Below are 20,971 nucleotides of genomic sequence, written 5' to 3' on the forward strand. Positions count from 1 at the left end.
TCTGTGTCTTCGACCGGATGGCGTGAGTAAACATAACTCAACCCGCTTGAACCCCAGCATGCCTATTGTGGGAGGAACATTCGCCCAAAATAGGCGATATACACAACGTGTAGCGACACGTTGTGAGCTCGTAGATCGCCTATTTTTGGCGACGAGATTTGGTGTAGACGGAAGAAAGCGGTCAAAGTACAGTTGTAACTCGAGTCCGGTTGTCTAAGACTAGAGGGTTGAAGTGGTTGACACCTGACACCATACAGCAAATAATCATTAGTCAGTACATAACACCATACAGTAAATAAACATATGCCGGCTCAGTGGTCTTGTGGTTACAGTGTCCACCCTTAGAGTGGGAGGTCAGGGTTCAATCGCCGGCAGGGTCATACCAAAGACTATAAAAATGGTACCCGATGCCTCCCTGCTTGGCACTCAGGATTAAGGGTTGTATAGTGCAGTGGTTCTCAAACTTGTTCATGTCAAGGACCCCCAAATTGACACTTAATTAGCCCGCGGACCCTCATTTGAAAAGATATGCCAGGGACCCCCATAAGAGAAGATTTTTTACCGCTCTAGCAGTGATTCTCAACCATTTTAATTTCAACCCCCAGTTTGACATGCATTAGGGCTACGGACCCCCATTTAATGGCATTTCTATCACTTGGACCGCAATTTATATCTGTGTCAATTTAACTCTGAGAGTGTACAAATGGACCCTAACGGGTCCATTTGGTTCCATTTGTACACTCTCAGTCATTATCAGAGGGTTTTGTCGACGAAATTAAGACGACAAAACATAATAAGTGAACAGTGGCTCAAAAGGTAGAGCGGCGCGCTTGGGAACTGGAACGCTCCCAGTTAAATTCCTGGGCTCCCCCAGAGTTGCATGTCGGCTGTCGAAGTGTCCTTGAGCAAGACGCTGAACCCCTAATTGCTCCAGATGAGCCAGCTATTGAGCCAACTAATTGCTTTCCTCCACGATGTGTGTGTGTGAATGGGTGAATGTAAATGCACGATTACTGTAAAGCGCCTTGGATAAAGGCGCTATATAAATGCACCATTTACCATTTAACAATAAAAACAGAGTCAAGTGAACTTCACATCCACATCCCTTCTCTCTCCCAGTGGTGGAAAGTAACTAAGTACATTTACTTAAGTACTGTACTTAAGTGCAATTTTGAGCTATTTGTACTTTACTTGAGTATTTCCAATTTCCAATACTTTAACTTCTACTCCACTACATCTCAGAGGCAAATATTGTACTTTCACTCCACTACAATTACTTGAAAACTTTAGTTTACTAGTTACTTTTCAGATATAAATTATGATATTACGAAACATACATTAACCACTTTAGCCCTATTTTATACATACAGTAGGTTATTTGAAAATAGCCGATACAAGCTCGCTTTGCGACGCGTCACACCGCTTGCAACGCGTCGCTTTTCAAAACATTTTTGTACTTTTACTTTTGGTACTTTAAGTACATTTTGATGCCAATACTCTTGTACTTTTACTCAAGTAAATTTTTAATTTGGGTTAGGGTTAGGGTTTACTTGTAACAGAGGACTTCTACATTGCAGTATTGATACTTTTACTCAAGTAAAACATTTGAGTACTTTTTCCCACCACTGTCCACAGCTGAGGAACAAGCTGAACCAGGAGCAGAGCGGCAGGCTGCAGCAGCAGAGAGAGACGCTGAATAAACGCAACCTGGAGGTGGACACCATGGACCGCCGGGTGGCGGAGCTCAGACAGAGGCTCTGGAAGAAGAAGGCTGCCCTGCAGCAGAAAGAGAACCTTCCGGTGAGTCCAGGAACAACGACAACAACAACTTCAGGTTCTACTGTGTGGTCTACAGTACAGTGGTTCCCAAAACAGAAATTAGACGTTTTTGCCCGGGGACCCAAACTAGTGAAAATAGCAGATCTACAAGCTCGTGCCGCGTTGTGAGCTTATAGTTCTGCTATTTTCACTACTACTTAAGCAGGGTTATTATGGGGCCAGGCTTCCAGCATGGACCCATATTGTTATTCGCATTATTCCATTTCTTCTTCTGCCACTTTTGGCAGTTCTGGCTGAACCGTGCAGTCGCTTTTTATGAAACTCGGCCATATGATAGATGGTCATGAAAAACGATCAAGAAATAATTCTCACAATCTTTCGTCAAAAGGTGGCGCTATAGCACTCAATTGAAAAATGCCAACTTTGAACAGGTACAACTCATGCCGTGTTTGACCTACAGCCATGAAACTTCGATGCACACATGCGTCTCCTCATGCTGAACAACTTTCACACTCTGACTTTTGACCTCTGACCTTTAGATCTCCCACCATTTGGAATTATATGAAAAACAGTTAAAACCTATCTCCTCCTGGGATTTTTGAGTAATCTGCACGAAACTTTTTACACATGAACTTTGGACCTATACCAAAAAACGTTTGCAAAATATCTTCCATAAGTGAAAAAATGAAGCTTTAATGAGCCAATGAATATTGCAGTTTTATGACAATTATTCATCTGCCCCTAACACATACATGCAGACTTACCATTCTTTGAAACTTTGCAGAAATGTAAAGGGCCATTCCAAATATCACTGAAACCAATCTTACTCCAATTGGTCAAACGGGGGCGCTATAGCAATTTTTTGAAAATTGAAACTTTAAACAGGCAAAAGTCATGCCTCGTTTGGCCGACAGCCATTAGACCTGCTTACACATGTGCCTTGACTAATGAGGAACACATCTATCACGTTGACCAGTAAGCACCGCCCTTAGATTGTCCGCAATCTTGAGCAGTTTGAAAAACACTTAAACCCAGGATTTTTCAGCTATTTGCGTGAAACTGTATCATCATTGTGATCTCCTTTCACAGGTTCTTGTCTGTTCGTGGCTTCTCGCTTAAATGTGTGCCCCACAACCTGAAGGTCACCAGTTCAAGCCTCACTTGGTGCAGACTTCATCTAAGTTGCATTTCACACAACATGACTATCAATGAATACATCTGCAATTGTTAAAGATAACATGAAATACTTAATTGAGTGTTTTTTACATACAGCTGATCTACAATCTCACAACTTTTCAGATAGCAATGAGAGTATGTTTTTTCAATGTATAACATACTTCATTGTGAAAATAGCCAATGTACAATCTGACAACTTTTAATGGTTTGTGAGCTTGTAGATCGGCTACTTTCACTAATTTTGGTTCTGAGGAGATGTACAATTTCTTCATTGGTAAATGGTTTGTGAACGAGTGATCTTAGTGTTAGTGAAACAGGGGCTTGGGTCATGACAGAAGGCAAGAGTTTGTGATCCTCAACAGACAATATCAGCCTGGACAAAGATATAGCACTATAGGTAGTGTTGCAGCTACCTAAGAGTGCTTCATGACCGTAAGGTTGCCGGTTCAAGCCTCACTTGATGCAGACTCATTTAAGTTGAAATGCAAAAAACATGACTCAATCTATTCCGTTTCCATGGCGCTCTCTCTCTCTCTTCAATCTATTCCATTTCCATGTCTTTCTCTTCAATCTATTCCGTTTCCATGTCTCTTTCTCTTCAATCTATTCCATTTGTCTCTCTATGTCTCTTCAATCTATTCCGTATCTCTCTCTCTCTCTCTCTCTCTCTCTCTCTCTCTCTCTCTCTCTCTCTCTCTCTCTCTCTCTCTCTCTCTCTCTCTCTCTCTCTCTCTCTCTCTCTCTCTCTCTCTCTCTCTCTCTCTCTCTCTCTCTCTCTCTCTCTCTCTCTCTCTCTCTCTCTCTCTCTCTCTCAGGGGTGGCCATAGCTGAGTGGTTAGTGAGCCCGCCTAGGGAGCCAGAGACTCTGGTTGCCCCAGGTACGATTCCAGGCCAGGTCAGCAAATGTGTCGATGAAATGAAATTTGTCCCTGAGCAAGACTCTTAACCCCTAATTGCTCACAGGCACTCATTGGAAACAAGACCGCAAGGACTTTCATGAACTGACCTGTTAAAGGAATTATCATTTCTCTTTCTCTCTCCTGGCCCCATATTATCGCTGCTTGCAGCTATATTTTAACTTATTTTACATTTATTTATGGAAATCTTATACTTTTGAAAGTTTTTGGAATAGTTTTTTATTGATTTTTTTGTTTAATCTTTTTTGAAACAAAAAAAGGGGACATTTACTCGTGACCCATAAAAATTGGTCTGCGACCCGTTGATGGGTCCCGACCCACTGTTTGGGAAACACTGGTCTACAGGCCCTCAGGGAAAACTGGTACAGCTTGTTCTCTATCCTACCAGGTAGTTCATTGTATTCACCATCTGTCTCATCAGGTGACCTTTGAACTGAAACAACAGCTACAACAGGAACAGGCCAGCATTCAATAATGTCCTCAAAATTAGATACCGGCTTTCAAAAACCGAAGGATGCTTTACGTCAACAAAAAGAAACAAGACAAACTATTTGCCAAAAGCCTGTGTGCACAAGTGTCTCTTCAGTGCTAGTCTCGCCTGGCCAGACTGTTGCCTCCCACAATTTTCAAATGTTTCGGTCATACAGTCTGGGACTCGGAAGCTCTGATCATGATTAACATACAAACCGGATGTGAAGCCTCCTCCCCACTTCCGTTTCGTCTTTACATTCGCGCAAATTTATCCTAATATAAATCAAAATCACCTAAGCATATTTAGCTTGCTGCTTAGCAGAAATGGAAATTAAAAAACAAAATGTAAAGAAATTTTAAAATGTATTTTCGTGAACGGAAGTTCCAGTTTCCTCAATCGGATTTCGGGAGGTGTAGTTCCAGACTCTATATAGCATTCAGAGATTGTGGAATAGTTGTCTGGCTACGCGAGACTACTTCAGTGCGGACTTGAAAGAGTCCATTGAAACGTTCGTAATTTATTCAGCTTAGACAGCCTTCATCAGCGCTGATGAAGGCTGTCTTAGCTGAAACTTGCCCGTCGTTGTGCAATGAGGCATATAAATTAAGAAAGGACCCGAGTGCCTGTTCCTCTTTTCTTTGTAGCATTTTCTGACCGTGCACCGTGCACTTGTAGCCTCTTCATTTTGGAGCGTTGGTGTGCTCTGTGGTTTCTCTACGTTTTGTTGCATGCAATGCAGTAAATGAGCTCCTGGTAGGATAGAAAACCACTTGTATCAGCAGAGTTGGAAACCACTGAATGAAGTTTCTTAAAGTGGGTGTAATTGATATGTTTTTGCAGATAAAAGTGTGTTGTTAAAAGAATCTGTACTAAAGAGCTGTAGAGACGGGGAGACCCCCCTGTTAAGCTCATAGCTCATAGCGCGGCACCGAGTGAGCTTGTAGATCTGCTATTTTTGAAAAATCGTGAAAATTATTTTTTTATATTTTTTTCCAAAAAACTGTTTTAGAAAATTTAGAAGCGGCCTCAGGTCTTAATGGGTTGTTAAGTTGTATACCACCACATTGTGACCTGTGTTTTGGTAATAAAATATGACCTCTTTCCTCCAGGTGGTCCCAGACGGCCAGGGCCCCCAGCAGCAGTGTGTCTCCTCCAGAGTAGCAGCCGTGGGGCCTTACATCCAGTCATCCTCCAACGGTCCCCAGGGACCCCCGGTCCCGGCCCGCCACGAGGTCCTGGTGAAACCTGCCTACCCTGACGGGACGGCCACGCTGCCCATGCCAGAGTCCTCTATGAAGCCCCCTCCCAGACCATTGAAACCAGCCTCAGGTACAGTACGCCTGACTTAGAGTATGACCCATGTTGAAGCAGCATCAGGGTGTCAGGCTATGTGCTAGGACAGTGGTTCTTCAATCATGTGGGGACCCCCACATGGTTTTGTGGGGGTCCCCAGGTGACGGTGAAGTGACAATTTAAGGACATTTAAGACCTTTTAATAACATTTTAAAAAAGAAAGAAAGAAATGAAAAAAGATCATTGCTGCATCAAACGTAAAAACTGGTCCAAAATTGGACAAATAGAGTACAGAAGTCCTGACGTCACTCGTCCATCCCCAGGTTTGTAAAGTAATTTCTCTATGGAGAATAACATTGGGTCGTCTCATATAAGAATTGTGGTCCAAAAATAAACAAACTGCCTCGGCGATATTGTCAGGGAGGAGGTTCTGTATCTTTTATGATAGTCAGTCACTTATATTTGATACAGTCTGTTTCTGGCGAAAATTTAACTAATTTGGCGGAAGTAACATTAGCGTTTTCTCACCGTCAGTTGATGCTTCATATCCATAAGAGTCAAACCGCCGGAATCATTAGTTTATTTTTGGAACACAGTTATTATTTGATGCGATATAAATGAGGGTCTCCCTCAATTGATCTCTCCGAGAATCTTAAATAAAGGTTGAATATTAAATACGTCTATGGGGATTCAGAATGGGGGTGGAAAACCGCGAACCAGGTAGACAAACCTAGGATGTGTAAATTACGTCAGACTTCGGTGCTCTATTGTCAAATAATATAAGAAAGAGGAAAACATGTTGAAAATAGACGATCTACAAGCTTGTGTTGCTTGCGTTGTGAGCTTGTAGATCGGCTATTTTCACAATATTTATCTGTGGAACCGAGTCAAACTAAATGTAATGCCTCAACTCCTACAGTACAATTCCTGTAGGACAAGTGCCCTGACAAGTGGGGGTCCCCCACCCTGACAAGGTCGTTCCTGACCCCAAAAAGTTCATTGAATTCATGAACCTGACACAATTCCACAGCCCGGAAACTTCCATTTGTTCCGTTCTTCTCTCCAGGTTTTCAAACATCCAAGGCCAGGCCGTCTGATTGGAGCAGCTCGTCGCTGGACTCCGGCGGGGGAGGTTACGGCCACGGCCACGCCTCCACTCTGCCCCGCATGACCAGCCTCAGCTGCCAGGACGCAGGTGAGGTGACCTTTGACCCCTGTGTTAGTGTCGAAGTGTCCTTGAGCAAGGCACTGAACCCATATAACTGCTCCTGATGAGCAGGTGGGTGCCTTGCATGTGTTACTAGTCAAGCGTTGCTACCAGGTATAAGCCACAAGGCAGCTCCTTGCATGCGTGTGAATACAATGCATACTAAGCGCTTTGGATAAAGGCGCTATATAAATGCACCATTTACCAGTGTGCAGATTTAATAATGTTGAACTCAATCAATCAATCAATGAATCAACCACTTTCAACCTGGCGTCCCTCTTTTGGTCATGTCATTATCCGGGCTGACATTTTCCCAGACTTTCAAAATAGCACAAATAGCTGATTTAGAGGCTCAGCTATGTTTTTTGAAAGATTGTGAAAGGATAAAATAGGGATTAAGTGGTTATTCAATCAATCAATGAATTGATCAATTAATCAATCAATTGACCAATCAATCAAACAAACAAACAAACAAACAAACAAACAAACAGCAATCAATTAACCAAACAATCAGTCAGTCAGTCAGTTAATCTGTCAGCCAAGCAAACAATTAATCCATCTTTGTATTCAGCAGTGATGGACAAGCATGTGGGGTACGTGGTCCATGCCAGGGACCACTAGTAGTCCAATGGAAATGTTATAAAATGTTGTAATACAAATATTTATAAAAACTATATTCATGGTCCCCACGGTCATGAAATTCCTGGAAATATTTTGAAATAAAAAAAAAAAAAATCCAGTACTGGAAAAGGTTTGAAATTGATCAAACATCATCAAAGGTCCTGGAATTTATCAAGGGTCCTGGAAAAAATATTTGGCTATGCATTGTTTTTGGCTATTGATTTTGTTAAAACAAAATATTTTCATAAACATGAATAATATTACACGAAATATGTAACATAAGTAGTTTTTCGCCGAACGGGCTGTGTGACGGCAGCCTAATGTATGTCTCAAACTTTATTTTTGCTACACTGCCTATCTTTGGGCATTCTGCATAGGAGTAAGAGACACATTATTGCGCCGAATGATTGTTATATAGGCCTGGAAATTGGGCTAAATATTCTGGAAAAGTTTTGGAAAAGTTTTGGAAATTCATTGCTAAAAATGTGTGGGGACCCTGTATATTGCACCTATGTTAAATTTATCAATAATATGTTAAATAATATTTCACAAGTCCATCAAATTTAAGGTAATTACTAATAGGTGTAGTGTTGGTAAAAAGCTGGTTGGTTTATCATTTATATAGTATCTAAAGAACATGGAGTTGCATTAGATTTTATTTGTGCTAGTGACCCCTGCTGGTTGGTCTGCTCAGCATGGAGAACATGGAGTTGCATTAGATTTGATAATGTGTTTTGTTGTTACAGAAGCTGAGAAAGATGCCCCGCCCCCTGTTCCTGCACGGACCAATCACAACGCTGACAACCACCTCAGGGACAGCCAGGTACTGTATATATAACACACCACTGAAGTGCATTAATCATTGTTAGCGATTGTTTTGGTAAAGCCTATCTTGTTATGGTTCAGTTTGTCCTTCAGGCAGCTACAGTATAACTATGCTCTCTGCCCTGCGCTCCAGGCAGAACTACCGTACCACTGACATGAGTGTTAATGCACTTGACCATGATATCATGTACATAAAGCATAACCACCTCCACCTAGAATATTGTCTCGACTCTCATTTGTAGTGCAATGGAAAAATGACTAGTCGTTTAAAAGAATTCCCTCTGAAATAACATTAATATGAATCTTATCCTAAGTCAGAGGTTCTGAAACTATGGGTCAGAACCCCAAGTGTGGTTGTGGGAAAGTGGCGGCGATGTCGCTCATTGACAACTGAAAAAAAGAAATAAATTGTCCTTCCCATTATGTTTTATTTGTTTTTGAAAAGCATAACCTGTGAATACATTTGTTTGTTGATGTTTAAATTTTGAATGACAACAATTTACGAATGTGTACAGAAAAGCTTTTTCCATAGCTTTTAAACTATGTTAATAAGACACAATATCAGCAGGAATCGCAGCGTTGCAAATGTATTGTCTAAATAAATGGCTACATTGGTAAAAGGCTAAATATGCTTTACTTCAACTTTGAAATTACATTATAAGTGTGGCGTTCCCACGGTCATGAAATTCCTGGAAATATTTTTTATAGTTAGAATAAAACAGTTTTCCAGGCCTGGAAAAGGTTTGGAAGGAATCAAATGTTTTTGGAAAATGATTGGATATACATTGTTTTTGGCTATTGATTTTGTTCATAAAAAACGTACAGCATGTCACGTGACAAAAATAATAGATCTACATGCTAACAACATGTTGCACTGTGATACGTTGTTAGCTTGTCTGTTATTTTTGTCATGTGACGCCTTCGCTCAAGTCTTGGGGAATTGATAGCACACAGGTGTAAGAGCCTCATTATTGCAACATATGATTGCTATAGGCCTGGAAATGGGGTAAAATACTTTGGAAATGTTTTGAAAATGCACTGTTTAAAATGTGTGGGAACCCTGTATATAGTGGTTAAACGTCACTGTCTTCACTATCTTGGTCCTGTCTCCTTGCATCTCCTCCAGGTGTCAGGTAAAGGTCCGGTGAAGCCCTCCAAAGCCCCCGTTCCTCCCCCCATCCCCAGCAAACCCAAGCAGTTCTCCTCGCAGCAGGTCTTCAGCAACAAACCCCCTTACAGCACAGGAACCTTCCCGGGCAAGACCAATAAGCCGGCGGCGGGCCTGGGCCCCCACCTGAGGGCCCCCCCGCCGCTCCCCGCCCACAGCCACACGCTGCCGCTGCCCCCCAAGCAGGACGCGCCCCCGGCGGCCACCGTGCGACCTTTCACCCCCGACCCCGTGGAAGCCCCCCCCCAGCAGCAGCAGCAGCCCCCTCCTCCGGTGCTCCAGAAGCCCCAGATGGTGGCGGCGTCCTCCATCTACTCCATGTACACCCAGCAGAGCACGCCCGGAAAGATCTACGCCCAGCCTGGACAGAGCACTCTGACACGCAGCCAGGGTAGAGGTAATACTACTAATAATACTACTAAAACTACTACTGCTAGTGGGGCGCGGTGGCGCAGTCAGTGGCGCTGTCGCCTCACAGCTAGAAGGTCCTGGGTTCGATTCCTGCCAGGGACGCTTTGGGCGCTGGGAGCGTGTCCTCTCCGTGTCATCATTGCCCATACCCAAGGTGGGGTTGGCGAAAGGGCCTTTCTGTTTGGAGTTTGCATGTTCTCCCCGTGTCTCCTAGGGCAGTTGTTCTCAAACCTTTGAATTTGAAGGACTCCCCTTAAGTGTGACAGTGTAAAAATGGAACCAAATGGACCGTTAGGGTCCATTTGGTTCCATTTGTACACTGTCAGAGTTACAGACTTGTAAGGGTCCATTTAGAACCCCTTCAAGGAACCCTGAGAGTCCCTGGACCCCACTTTGAGAATCACTGTCCTAGGGTAGGTACCCTCACAAAAAGTAGTAATCCTGGTCTCTATACTGCCTCCCCCTGTTCAGCCGGGGCGCCTGATGGAGGGGAAAGGAACTGGTTGGAATAACGTGTTCCTTCCACGCGCTACGTCCTACCGGGGAAACTCCCCCCTTATAAGAAGGCTTGTTAGCTCTCATGCATTGGAAGGAGTCATACGCTCGGCTCTGAGCTCTCCCTAGGCTGGCAGAGACAACTACTACTACACACCTGGACAGAATACACTGACATGCAGCCAAGCCAAAGGTAATACTACTACTAGCGCTTTAATGACGCCTGAAAAGTTGAGGCGACCCGACTCGAGCCTGACGAATATGTGACAAATTGAGCCCGACTCAAACCCAACAAAATAATCTTGTACGGGGGGTCCCTGGCACAAAATATTTTCAGACGCTGGTCTGTAGCCAAATTCATATTAATTTGGGGGTCCTTGACATGAAAATGTTTGAGAACCACTGTTCTACTACTACTAACACTACTTTCTCCTCTCTCATGATAGTTTACGGGAAGCCGGTCCTCCCTCCCACAGGAGGGCAGCAGGCCATCTCTTCAGACGGCTCCAGCGGGGTCTCCGTGGGTTCGTCTGCGATCGACGGAGGCGAGGTAGAGTTGAGCTGCCTGCTGGCCCCGGGGCCCGGAGAGGGGGGGCCCCCCCAGGGACTCGAGACGACGTCGGAGCGCGCGGCCCCTCGTCCCCTCAGCCCCACCAAGCTCCTCCCCTTCGTGTCCAACCCCCACCGGAACCCCGCGGACCCCATCGACCTGGAGGCCCTGCGCCGGAGGCTGCACCACGCCCCGCGGCCCCTGAAGAAGCGCAGCTCCATCACGGAGCCCGAGGGCCCCTCGGGGCCCAACATCCAGAAGCTGCTCTACCAGAAGACCACCCTGGCCGCCATGGAGACCATCCCCGCGGACGTGGTCGCCATGACGACGACGGCGGCGTCGGCATACCACGGTACTTATGGTTTTCGTTTGTTTTGTTTTGACGCCTTCTTTTCAATTTCAGTTTTGTTTCGTTTGTTTTTTTGGGGCTTTTTATGCCTTTATTTAGAGAGAGATAGGGAAAATAGGCTGACAGGAAATGGGGAGAGAGATGGGGGGTGACACGCAGCAACGGTCGTCGAGAACGGGAGTCGAACTCGCGACACGCTGTCAGGCTGGCATTGCAGCCTAGGGTGCCTGGACCGGCACACTACGGCCCAGGCCATGTAACTTTTTTTTAATCTTTTTTTTAATCTTTTTTTTATTTCATTTTCAAAGACAGTACAGTGTTACAGACAAACAAAAACAACACCACGAAAAATTACAATAACCAAAAAAGGACATTTTAAAATTGTTTTTAAGCTGTTTTGTAAAGCGACTTTGGGTACTAGAAAAGCGCTATATAAGTCTGATGTATTATTATTATTATTTATCACAAACAAAACACATTGCTAGGTTGTGCAGCTGTCTTTCCAAACACTCTCCAGGGTCTAGTTCTTACATCAGCCCTTCTGAGAATCCATCCATATTTTGTCATAGATGTCCAACTTTCCTTTAATTTTGTAGTGTAAGTAATCTATATAACTTGATATTACTGTCTTCCATTGGGCCAGTGTTGGGGGGGAAGGGGCTTTCCAATTTACAGCAATACATTTTTTGGCATATAACTTTTTTTTAATGAATAAAAAGTAATTTTGTCCAATCTGTATGAGTATGATAATACAATTAAACTTCATTGGGGTGGTTGTGTATTTTGTCTCCCTGCTCTTCTATTGAGAAATTTAGATTGTGTCAAAGGTCTCATCTAGACACAAGATCTGACTTGATGGTCAATATTCAATTTACCCCCTGAGCGAGCAGGTCGCAGGGCTCTATGTCAGCACTTGCACAGGAAACCGGGTTCAAATCCGGGGTAGAAAAGGAAAGTTACATTACATGTGGGATGGCTAGTTGGGTTCAGTTTATTAATATTTGTTTTAAAAGACTTATTTTTAGTTTAGTTTTTTTTCCGTTTTAGTGGTAGTTTTAGGGGTAGTCAGCGTGAAAATAGTCTATCTACAAGCTCACAATGCGTTGCATTACACGTTATGGCTACTTTTTTTTTTTTTTTTTTAAGATTATGATAATTTTTGACACCAGGGCTTAAAACTGGCAAAAAATATTGTAAACTATAAGATTTCATGTCAATATATTTAGGCTTATATATGAAATATTGACAAAGTCTTAAAGGACATTTTCTCCATGATTTTTGTTAGTTTTAGATCGTTTTGTAAGCACACAATACAGTTTCAGTTGTCGCTTTCACGTAGTGTTTAAAAATGTATTTTATTTTAATGTATTTATTTTATTCTAGTTTTGGTTAATTCATTACTTTTAGTTAACTATAATAACCTTGCAGCGTACTACGATGGAACCCCAGAGGATGATGTGACAGAGCATTCCAGAGGGTCAGCCCCAGGCTCCGGTCTGAATCTCACGGACATGCACAACAACCAGAGGTGGGTAGAGTAGCCAGAAAACTGTACTCAGGGCACTATACTAGATTAAATAGTAAATAGCCGTAAGTAAGTAAAAAAAAATCTTCGCAAATATATATTAAATGAAAAGGGTGTTGCATTAAAACTACACTTAAAGTAAACTTCATTTAAAAAAGGTTTAAAGCTGAAGTAAATGTTAACAGAGTAAATATTCTCTGTCGGGTGGAAAACCTCATATGTCCAAAACTGTTACTTTTCAGGATTCAAATTCAAAAACAGCAAAAGTAGCAGATCTACAAGCTCAAAACGCGCCGCGGTTCGAGCTTGTAGATCTGCTACTTTTGATACTTTTGTGTGACGCTGTAGTACGACCAAGTAGGGCATTCATTTACGGAAAAACACAAAAAGTTTGAATATGGAGATAAGAGGTTTCTGCCCGACAACAACCGAAACGTAACTAATGACTATACCCACCACCACTGTCGACAGCAGCCTGGCGCCCCCGCCCCTGCCCCCCCGCTCTCCCGTCCCTGACCCCGCCTCCTCGGGCCACGCCCTGCTGCTGGAGGAGGAGGAGGAGCTAGGGGAGGCGGGTCCTCCCTCCTCCTCCCCGCCCGTCCATGACCCTTACATGGAGGAGTACCCCCCGTACCCCCCTCCCCCTTACCCCAGCTGTGGAGGAGACCAGGACCCCGGGGAGGACCCGGTCAGCATGAAGCCCCCTGAGGTCACCGGGCAGGTCACCCTGCCTCCTGTGAGTACTTTTCATTTGTCACGTGACGTCACAGCATTACAGGCGTACAGCAGTGGGTGACATTATTTTCTCCATCATTGTGTGCAGCGGTGGTTCTCAAACTTTTTCATGTCAAGGACCCCCAAAATGATATGAATTTGGTCGCGGACCCCCATCTCAAATATTTTGTCCCAGGGACCCCCAGAGGCAAATATTTGAGTTAAAAATGTTGTCTTAAAAATATATATATATCCCAAGGTTAAGGTTTGCACAAATGTTCACGATTTTTTCAAAAATAGCAGATCTACAAGCTCATAGCGCGGCACCGAGTGCCGCGCTATGAGCTTGTATATCTGCTATTTTTGAATAGCCCAAAGTATAAAAGGTTCAAATTATTGTGACACTATATTAACATATTTTGCTGGGGACCCCCTGGAACCCCCCCAAGGACCCCCTGGGGGTCCCCGAACCCCACTTTGAGAACCAATGGTGTATAGTATTCCTTGAGAAGAGAGAGGATAGAGGTAGGTAGATAGAACAGGTTAAATAAAACACCCGCGGGGGAATTTCAGTCGCCCAGAGGCGAGTTACAGAGGTACAGGTACAGAGTAAGGAAAGTACTGTCGTCTAGAGCAATGTAAATGTAAGAAATAACGATAAGAAGCACCGTCAGTACAGAACAACAGTGTACAATAGTATACCTATTCAACTGTCCTGCACTATGCAGGAAAAACAACACAAGGTTACAGTGTCCTCACCGTATACCGCCCCAAAACAGATAAAGTGTCCACTAATGCCTCCATATATACATACTGTATGTAATATCAGGTATATACATTACATGATATTTAGAACATTAGCATCAAATGCAGGTGTGTAAACTTTCATTTAGAGACATTAGCATCATACGCAGGTGTGTACATTATGTTTTAGAGACAATAGCCTCATATGCAGGTGTGTACATTATGTTTTAGAGACAATAGCCTCATATGCAGGTGTGTACATTATGTTTTAGAGACAATAGCATCATATGCAGGTGGTACATTATGTTTTAGAGACAATAGCATCATACGCAGGTGTGGGGGAACTGCTTCCATACCAGTTTCTACCTGAACCCCTCCACTACCACTCTACGCATACCCCTACCCCCCATATTCCCTCCCATCTTCCATACAGTACCAAGCAATTCCTATCTGAAACCCCCCTTGGATGTCGGATGTTCAGAATTAAATTTAAGTTTGTTTTTTTGTGTAAAAAAGAAACTCATGTTATTGGTGATGTCTTGTGTTCTCTGTGTTCAGGGTAAAAGGACCAACCTGCGTAAGGTGGGCTCGGAGCGGATCGACCACGGCATGCGGGTCAAGTTCAACCCTCTGGCTCTGCTGCTGGACTCGTCTCTGGAGGGAGAATACGACCTGGTCCAGAGAGTCATCTACGACGTGAGTCACATACATGCCACTCAGTGTTCATTTCATCTACTAAAACTATGACGGTCGACTACCTTTTTTCATTGACGAAGACTAAATAAAAACCAAGCTATGATGACTAAAACTAAGACTATATTGACAACAAAAAACTAGACTAAAATGTTAGTGAGGGAGTTGAGAAGAGATCCAGTAGAACTACAAGACAAGTCATTTTATGTTTGGTTGCGCTCTGAAAATATTGTAATATAAAAATGGATATTAATATATTTTCGGCATTCAATCAAGTGTAAATCGGGCATTACGATGCCATCAAGGCCCCCAAAATACATTTTTGTCGACAAAATCAACAGTAGATTTATTTTAGATTTAGTCGACTAAAATCTTATGATATTTAGTCGACTAGAACTAGACTACAACTGAAACCTTTCAGATGACTAAAAAAATAAATAAAGATTCTGTCAAAATTAACGCTGGTCCCACTACATTACGTCATTAGATTACATCTAACATTACGTGAAATACGTGTGGCCTAATGCAGTGGTTCTCAAACTTTTTCATGTCAATGACCCCCAAATTGACACTTATTAGCCCGCGGACCCCCATTTGAAAAGATATGGCAGGGACCCCCATAAGAGAAGATCTTTACGGCTCTAGCAGTGATTCTCAACCATTTTAATTTCAAGGACCCCCAGTTTGACATGCATTAGGCTACAGACCCCCATTTAATGGCATTTCTATCACTTGGACCGCAATTTAACTCTGAGAGTGTACAAATGGAGCCAAAGGGCCCGTTAGGGTCCATTTGGTTCCATTTGACTCTCAGAGTTACAGACCCATAAGGGTCCATTTGGTGCCTAATCTATCATTTAGCTGGGGACCCCCTGGAACTCCTTTAAGGACCCCTGGGGGTCCCCGGACCCCACTTTGAGAACCAATGGCCTAATGTATACAAGACGTCACGTCACCAAAATAATAGATCTACAAGCTATTTGAACAACACGTTGCACTGTGATACATTGTTAGATTGTAGATCTGTTATTTTTGTCACGTGACGCCTTCACTCAAGTCTACACCTGTGATAGCACACTGGTGTAAGAGCCTCATTATTTCACCGTATGATTGCTGTAGCCCTGGAAATGGGGTAAATACTTTTGAAAGAGTATGGAAAGGTTTTAAACATTCATTGTTAAAAATGTGTGCAAACCCTGACTTTATGTTTACTAAAGAGCTTGACAGACGGGGAGACTCCTGTTACTGAACAAACACTCTGGATAGCAATGATTACAATCACAATATAGAGCTTTTTAACACTTACTTTAACAAACATGTAAATGTGTAAAGCATGTGACGTGTTGTGTTGTGTCCACCAGGTGGCAGACCCCAGCATGCCCAACGACGAGGGCATCACAGCGCTGCACAACGCAGTGTGTGCCGGACACACCGAGATCGTCAAGTTCCTCGTCCAGTTCGGAGTCAACGTCAACGCAGCCGACAGCGATGGCTGGTCAGTTTGTGTGTGTGCGTGTGTGTGTGTGCGTGTGTGTGTGTGTGTGTGTGTGTGTGTGTGTGTGTGTGTGTGTGTGTGTGTGTGTGTGTGTGTGTGTGTGTGTGTGTGTGTGTGTGTGTGTGTGTGTGTGTGTGTGTGTGTGTGTGTGTGTGTGTGTGTGTGTGCGTGCGCGCGCGTGCGTGCGTGCGTGCGTGTGTGTCAGAATGTGTGTGTGTGTGTGTGTGTGTGTGTGTGTGTGTGTGTGTGTGTGTGTGTGTGTGTGTGTGTGTGTGTGTCCGGGGACCCCAAAATTAGTTTTGGGGTCTTAAAACCTATTTTATAATTCTGATATTCAAAAACAGCTGATCTACATGCCCACGAGGTGGTGCAATGCCCGCCTTGTGAGCTTCTAGATCAGCAATTTTTTAACAAAAAAACCCCAACAAAATCATCTTGACAAATCTTCTCTTATGGGGGTCCCTGGCACAGAATCTTTTCAGATGGGGGACCTCGGACAAATACATGAAAATGTTTCAGAACAACTGGTGTGGAGCACTGTTTCCCAAACAGTGGGTCGGTAGTGGGACCCAGTTGTAGGTTGTACGCGAGTAAATATCCCTTTAGCCTTGTTTCCTACAAAGAATTTTAAATAATAAATTATTATTATTATTTAAAAAAAATGTTTATAACATTGTTTTAAAAGATTCAGAAATAAGAAAAAGTCAAGCATTTTTTTAAATAAATTAATTTCATAATTCACCAAAATGAAATAAATGAAAAACATAGTGAAAAAGTAATGAAAATAGCAATGTGTTGCATCGCGACAATGTGTCGCGATGCAACACATTGTGAGCTTGTAAATCTGCTATTTCACTTGCTTGGGTCCTGGGAGACATGACATTTCTCTTTTGGGTCTCGAGCTAAAAAGTTTGAGAACCACTGGTGTAGAGGGACAGACAGACAGACAGAAAGACAGACGAATGTCTCTCTCTCTTCTTGCAGGACTCCGTTGCACTGCGCCGCCTCCTGTAACAACGTGCAGGTGTGTAAGTTCCTGGTGGAGTCGGGCGCGGCGGTGTTCGCCACCACCTACAGCGACATGCAGACCGCCGCCGACAAGTGTGAGGAGATGGAGGACGGCTACGCCCAGTGCTCCCAGTTCCTCTACGGTGAGTTACAGTTAGAATTCTTAAATTCTGCCCGAAACCGACGTTTTTGAGCCGGGCCGGGCCCAAAATCTATGCTAATAGGCTCTATTCACAGCAGCCATATTATGAAGACATTCACAGGTGTTACCAATGATACTAATGAAGGCTCTGTTCCATTCTGGTCAAACAGAGGTCAGGGTGCTGATACTGTGCATGTTGGCTCACTGGAAACACTCTGCTACACCAGTGGGTCTACAGTTGGGGTTACAGCATGGGCTTCCAAATGGCCTCTTACAGGTGTGTAACTCTGAGAGTGTACAAATGGAACCAAATGCCATTTGGTTCCATTTGTACACTCTCAGAGTTATGGGGGTCGTGGAAACCACTGTGCTAGACTAAATGGAACAGAGTATGGGCTATGTTGGAGAACGTCTCATTACTTACCTATATTTGCACTAAAACAGTCCATGCTATTATTTGTTACACTAGCCCTGAAACATGACTGTCATACATGTGAACCATGGCTAGTGTTACACTTACATGAATGCAAGATATTTCACAAACCCAGTGCGCTCTGATTTCTGAACAGACTCCTGAAATAATAGTGTATTCGGATGGATGCAGTAGTACAGGGGTCCGGGACCCCTAGGGGGTCCTCAGAGTTACTCCAGGGGGTCCGCCAAATCTTTGTGTGATAGGATTTTTTTTTACATTAACCACTTGAACCATAGCATCTCTATTCTGATGAACATTAGCCGAAAATAGTAGATCTACAAGCTCACAAGCAAGGCGTTGTGTGCTTGTAGATCAGCATCCATCCAAATGTAACAACATTACAAAGTTAACGCTACAGCCTACCTTAATATTGGACTTCCCTTCCTTTCTCTGCCAATGACAAAATTGTTTTGAATGATTCATGTTGGATAATCTGATTAATCAGATTGATCAATCTGGAGCTGTGTTTTTCCAGTCAACACAAAAAACAGCTGCGCCTGCAACCCTAATTAATAGCTGTTTGATTTTCTGTAAAAAGCCTACCTACCAGTCAAAGCATTGACAATAGGCTACAAATAGACCTTTTTCACCAAGACCCTTTTGACATAGGGTAAATCAATGTTACCTATTAAGGTCCATTTGTATAAACGGAGTCAGGGTGTTGCTATTGTGCATGTTGGCTCATAGAAGGCTCTCTCTGCTGCAACATTAATGGTAATGGAAATGAAGTTGTTACAAAATGATTAACACCTGTGTTTACCACCCTATTTCAATTATGGCTCACGGCTGCCGTGAAAAAGATCAGCGCTTGCTCTTTGGCAGTGGTGTAAAGTACATTTACTCAAGTACTTAGGCCTACTAGTACAATTTTGAGGTACTTTTACTTTATTGAAGTATTTCCAATTGTCCATACTTTTACTTCTACTCCACTACATCTACTTTTACTCCACTACAATTATTTGAAAACTTTAGTTTAGTTACTTATTGCAGTTAAAACTCTTGGGGTTGCAACATTTTATCTTACGAATACAAAACATTTTTTTACAAAGACAAATACTTTATTTACGAATACAAATATTTTATTTACAAATGCAAATATTTTATTTACGAAGACAAATATTTTATTTACGAGTACAAATTATTTTTACGAGTACAAATATTTTTTTTACGAATGCAAAATTTGTTTACAAATACAAATTATTTTTACAAGTACAAAATAAGATTGGCACTAATTTAAGCCCATACAGTCTCCTCAGTTGTTGTCCACTGTTGGTGCGATGGTCACGCCACTCCTGATCTGACCCCAGCCAATCAGACGCCAATGTTTCTCCACGCGACGACTCAGGGCGATCTTCTCGCCAACCTCTGTGCAGACGGGGTTGGTCAGGACAATCTTGGCCAAGTCTGCCTTGGCGGCACTCACACGGCCTCCTGTGGCCAACGAACCGATGTTCACCATCAGCACCTCGTTCTTAGTTAGCTTCTGGACCTTGGCAGCTTTCTTGTCTCCCTCCATGCGGACTCCCAGCAGCCTCCGGAGTAAGAAGTAAGAGATTTCCAGCTCAGAAAAGATCTCCGGCAGTGCTCCGACAGCACCCAGCATCTGGCCCACCATACGATCTGCTTTGCACAGCGTTGGGTCGATTTTAGTGCCGACACCGATAAGGCCCCCAGGCACAGCATACTGCAGGTCATTGTGTTCAGCAAACAGGGAGACGATCTTGGAGAAGATTGGCTTACACATCAGCCGTCCGTCCTTGTCTTTGGTCACGATTCCTGGACGCACCTCCAACTCCTGACCCAGCTTGAGCACACCCTTTATTATGCTGCCTCCAGCTACACCACCTTTCAGGTCATCTACTTCACAACCAGGCTTGTTCACGTCAAATGATCTGATAATGATGAGTCTGGGTTCTGAGATGAAGTCTCTGATTGGTACTGGGATCTTTTTGACGATGTACTCACACACCACGTCTATGTTGTACTTAAGCTGGGCTGAGAAGGGAATGATTGGGGCGCCTTCCGCCACTGTGCCCTTTATGAAGTTGAGGATCTGTGCGTAGTGCTCTTTGGCTTGACTCTCTTTCACCAGGTCGATCTTGTTCTGCAGGATCAGAATGTGTTTGAGCTTCATGATCTCCATGGCTGCCAAATGCTCTGATGTCTGGGGCTGCGGACATGACTCGTTACCTGCGATCAGCAGGAGGGCCGCATCCATGACAGCAGCTCCGTTCAACATTGTGGCCATCAACATATCGTGACCTGGACAGTCCACAAATGAGACGTGTCTGACAAGTTTGAAGTTGCCCTTTGTACCAGGGATGTCTGTGGGGAACTCGTCCGGAGTGCTGCTTCCACACGACCTGTAGCATTCTGGCCTTGGACAGTCGTCTAGCTTATACACCTTGGAGTTGGCATATCCAAGCTTGATAGTAATGTTCCTCTCCAGCTCCTTCTTGAACCTGACAGTGTGCACACCGGAGATGGCCTTTACCACTGTGGACTTCCCATGGGCCACATGACCAATGGTTCCAATATTGATAGTGGGCTGTCTGCTGATGATCTCAGGAGAGAGAGGGGTCAGTGTTGATACATCCAGATCATTTAAATCTTGCCTGGACAGATGAGGCTGCCCAGGCAAGATTGCTCCAGACTTGTTGCCCGCCATCTCCTTCTGTTTTTCTGTCTCTCTCCGTTCTCTGCCTCTCCGTCTTTCTCCGTCTCCTATTATCTCTGTTCTTCTTTGGCCTTGCTCTGTCTTTCTCTGCGTCCCTGTCTCCATCCTTGTATACAACATCTTTATCTTTAAATCTTTCAACAATTGAATTAACTCCTTGCGTGATGAGAAAGTTCCATATATATATACAGAAAGTTGTGTGACATCACTGTGACATCACTGTACTGCGTATACT

The 20,971-nt window shown here is 43.6% G+C and overlaps 2 protein-coding genes across 2 annotated transcripts in view; one reads left to right on the forward strand and one right to left on the reverse strand.

The window, feature by feature from the left end:
* Nucleotides 1-20,971, forward strand: part of LOC311064855 (apoptosis-stimulating of p53 protein 2-like) — a 71,318-nt gene that overhangs the window by 32,525 nt on the left and 17,822 nt on the right. The window contains exons 8-18 of the mRNA XM_084084847.1: nucleotides 1,636-1,800; nucleotides 5,454-5,673; nucleotides 6,704-6,832; nucleotides 8,212-8,288; nucleotides 9,417-9,855; nucleotides 10,811-11,266; nucleotides 12,692-12,791; nucleotides 13,260-13,524; nucleotides 14,805-14,942; nucleotides 16,301-16,434; nucleotides 17,419-17,585. Coding sequence (XP_083940973.1) covers nucleotides 1,636-1,800; nucleotides 5,454-5,673; nucleotides 6,704-6,832; nucleotides 8,212-8,288; nucleotides 9,417-9,855; nucleotides 10,811-11,266; nucleotides 12,692-12,791; nucleotides 13,260-13,524; nucleotides 14,805-14,942; nucleotides 16,301-16,434; nucleotides 17,419-17,585 — 2,290 coding nt within the window. The remainder of the gene's footprint in view (nucleotides 1-1,635; nucleotides 1,801-5,453; nucleotides 5,674-6,703; nucleotides 6,833-8,211; nucleotides 8,289-9,416; nucleotides 9,856-10,810; nucleotides 11,267-12,691; nucleotides 12,792-13,259; nucleotides 13,525-14,804; nucleotides 14,943-16,300; nucleotides 16,435-17,418; nucleotides 17,586-20,971) is intronic.
* LOC311064171 (eukaryotic translation initiation factor 2 subunit 3-like) lies at nucleotides 19,312-20,727 on the reverse strand (the record flags this gene model as incomplete). The annotated part of the gene is made up of 1 exon (XM_084083970.1): nucleotides 19,312-20,727. The coding sequence occupies one exon, from the start codon at nucleotides 20,725-20,727 to the stop codon at nucleotides 19,312-19,314; it is 1,416 nt and encodes a 471-aa protein (XP_083940096.1).

This window comes from Gymnoscopelus microlampas (genome assembly GCF_963454915.1).
Source record: "Gymnoscopelus microlampas genome assembly, chromosome: 2".
NCBI classification, from domain to species: Eukaryota; Metazoa; Chordata; class Actinopteri; order Myctophiformes; family Myctophidae; genus Gymnoscopelus; species Gymnoscopelus microlampas.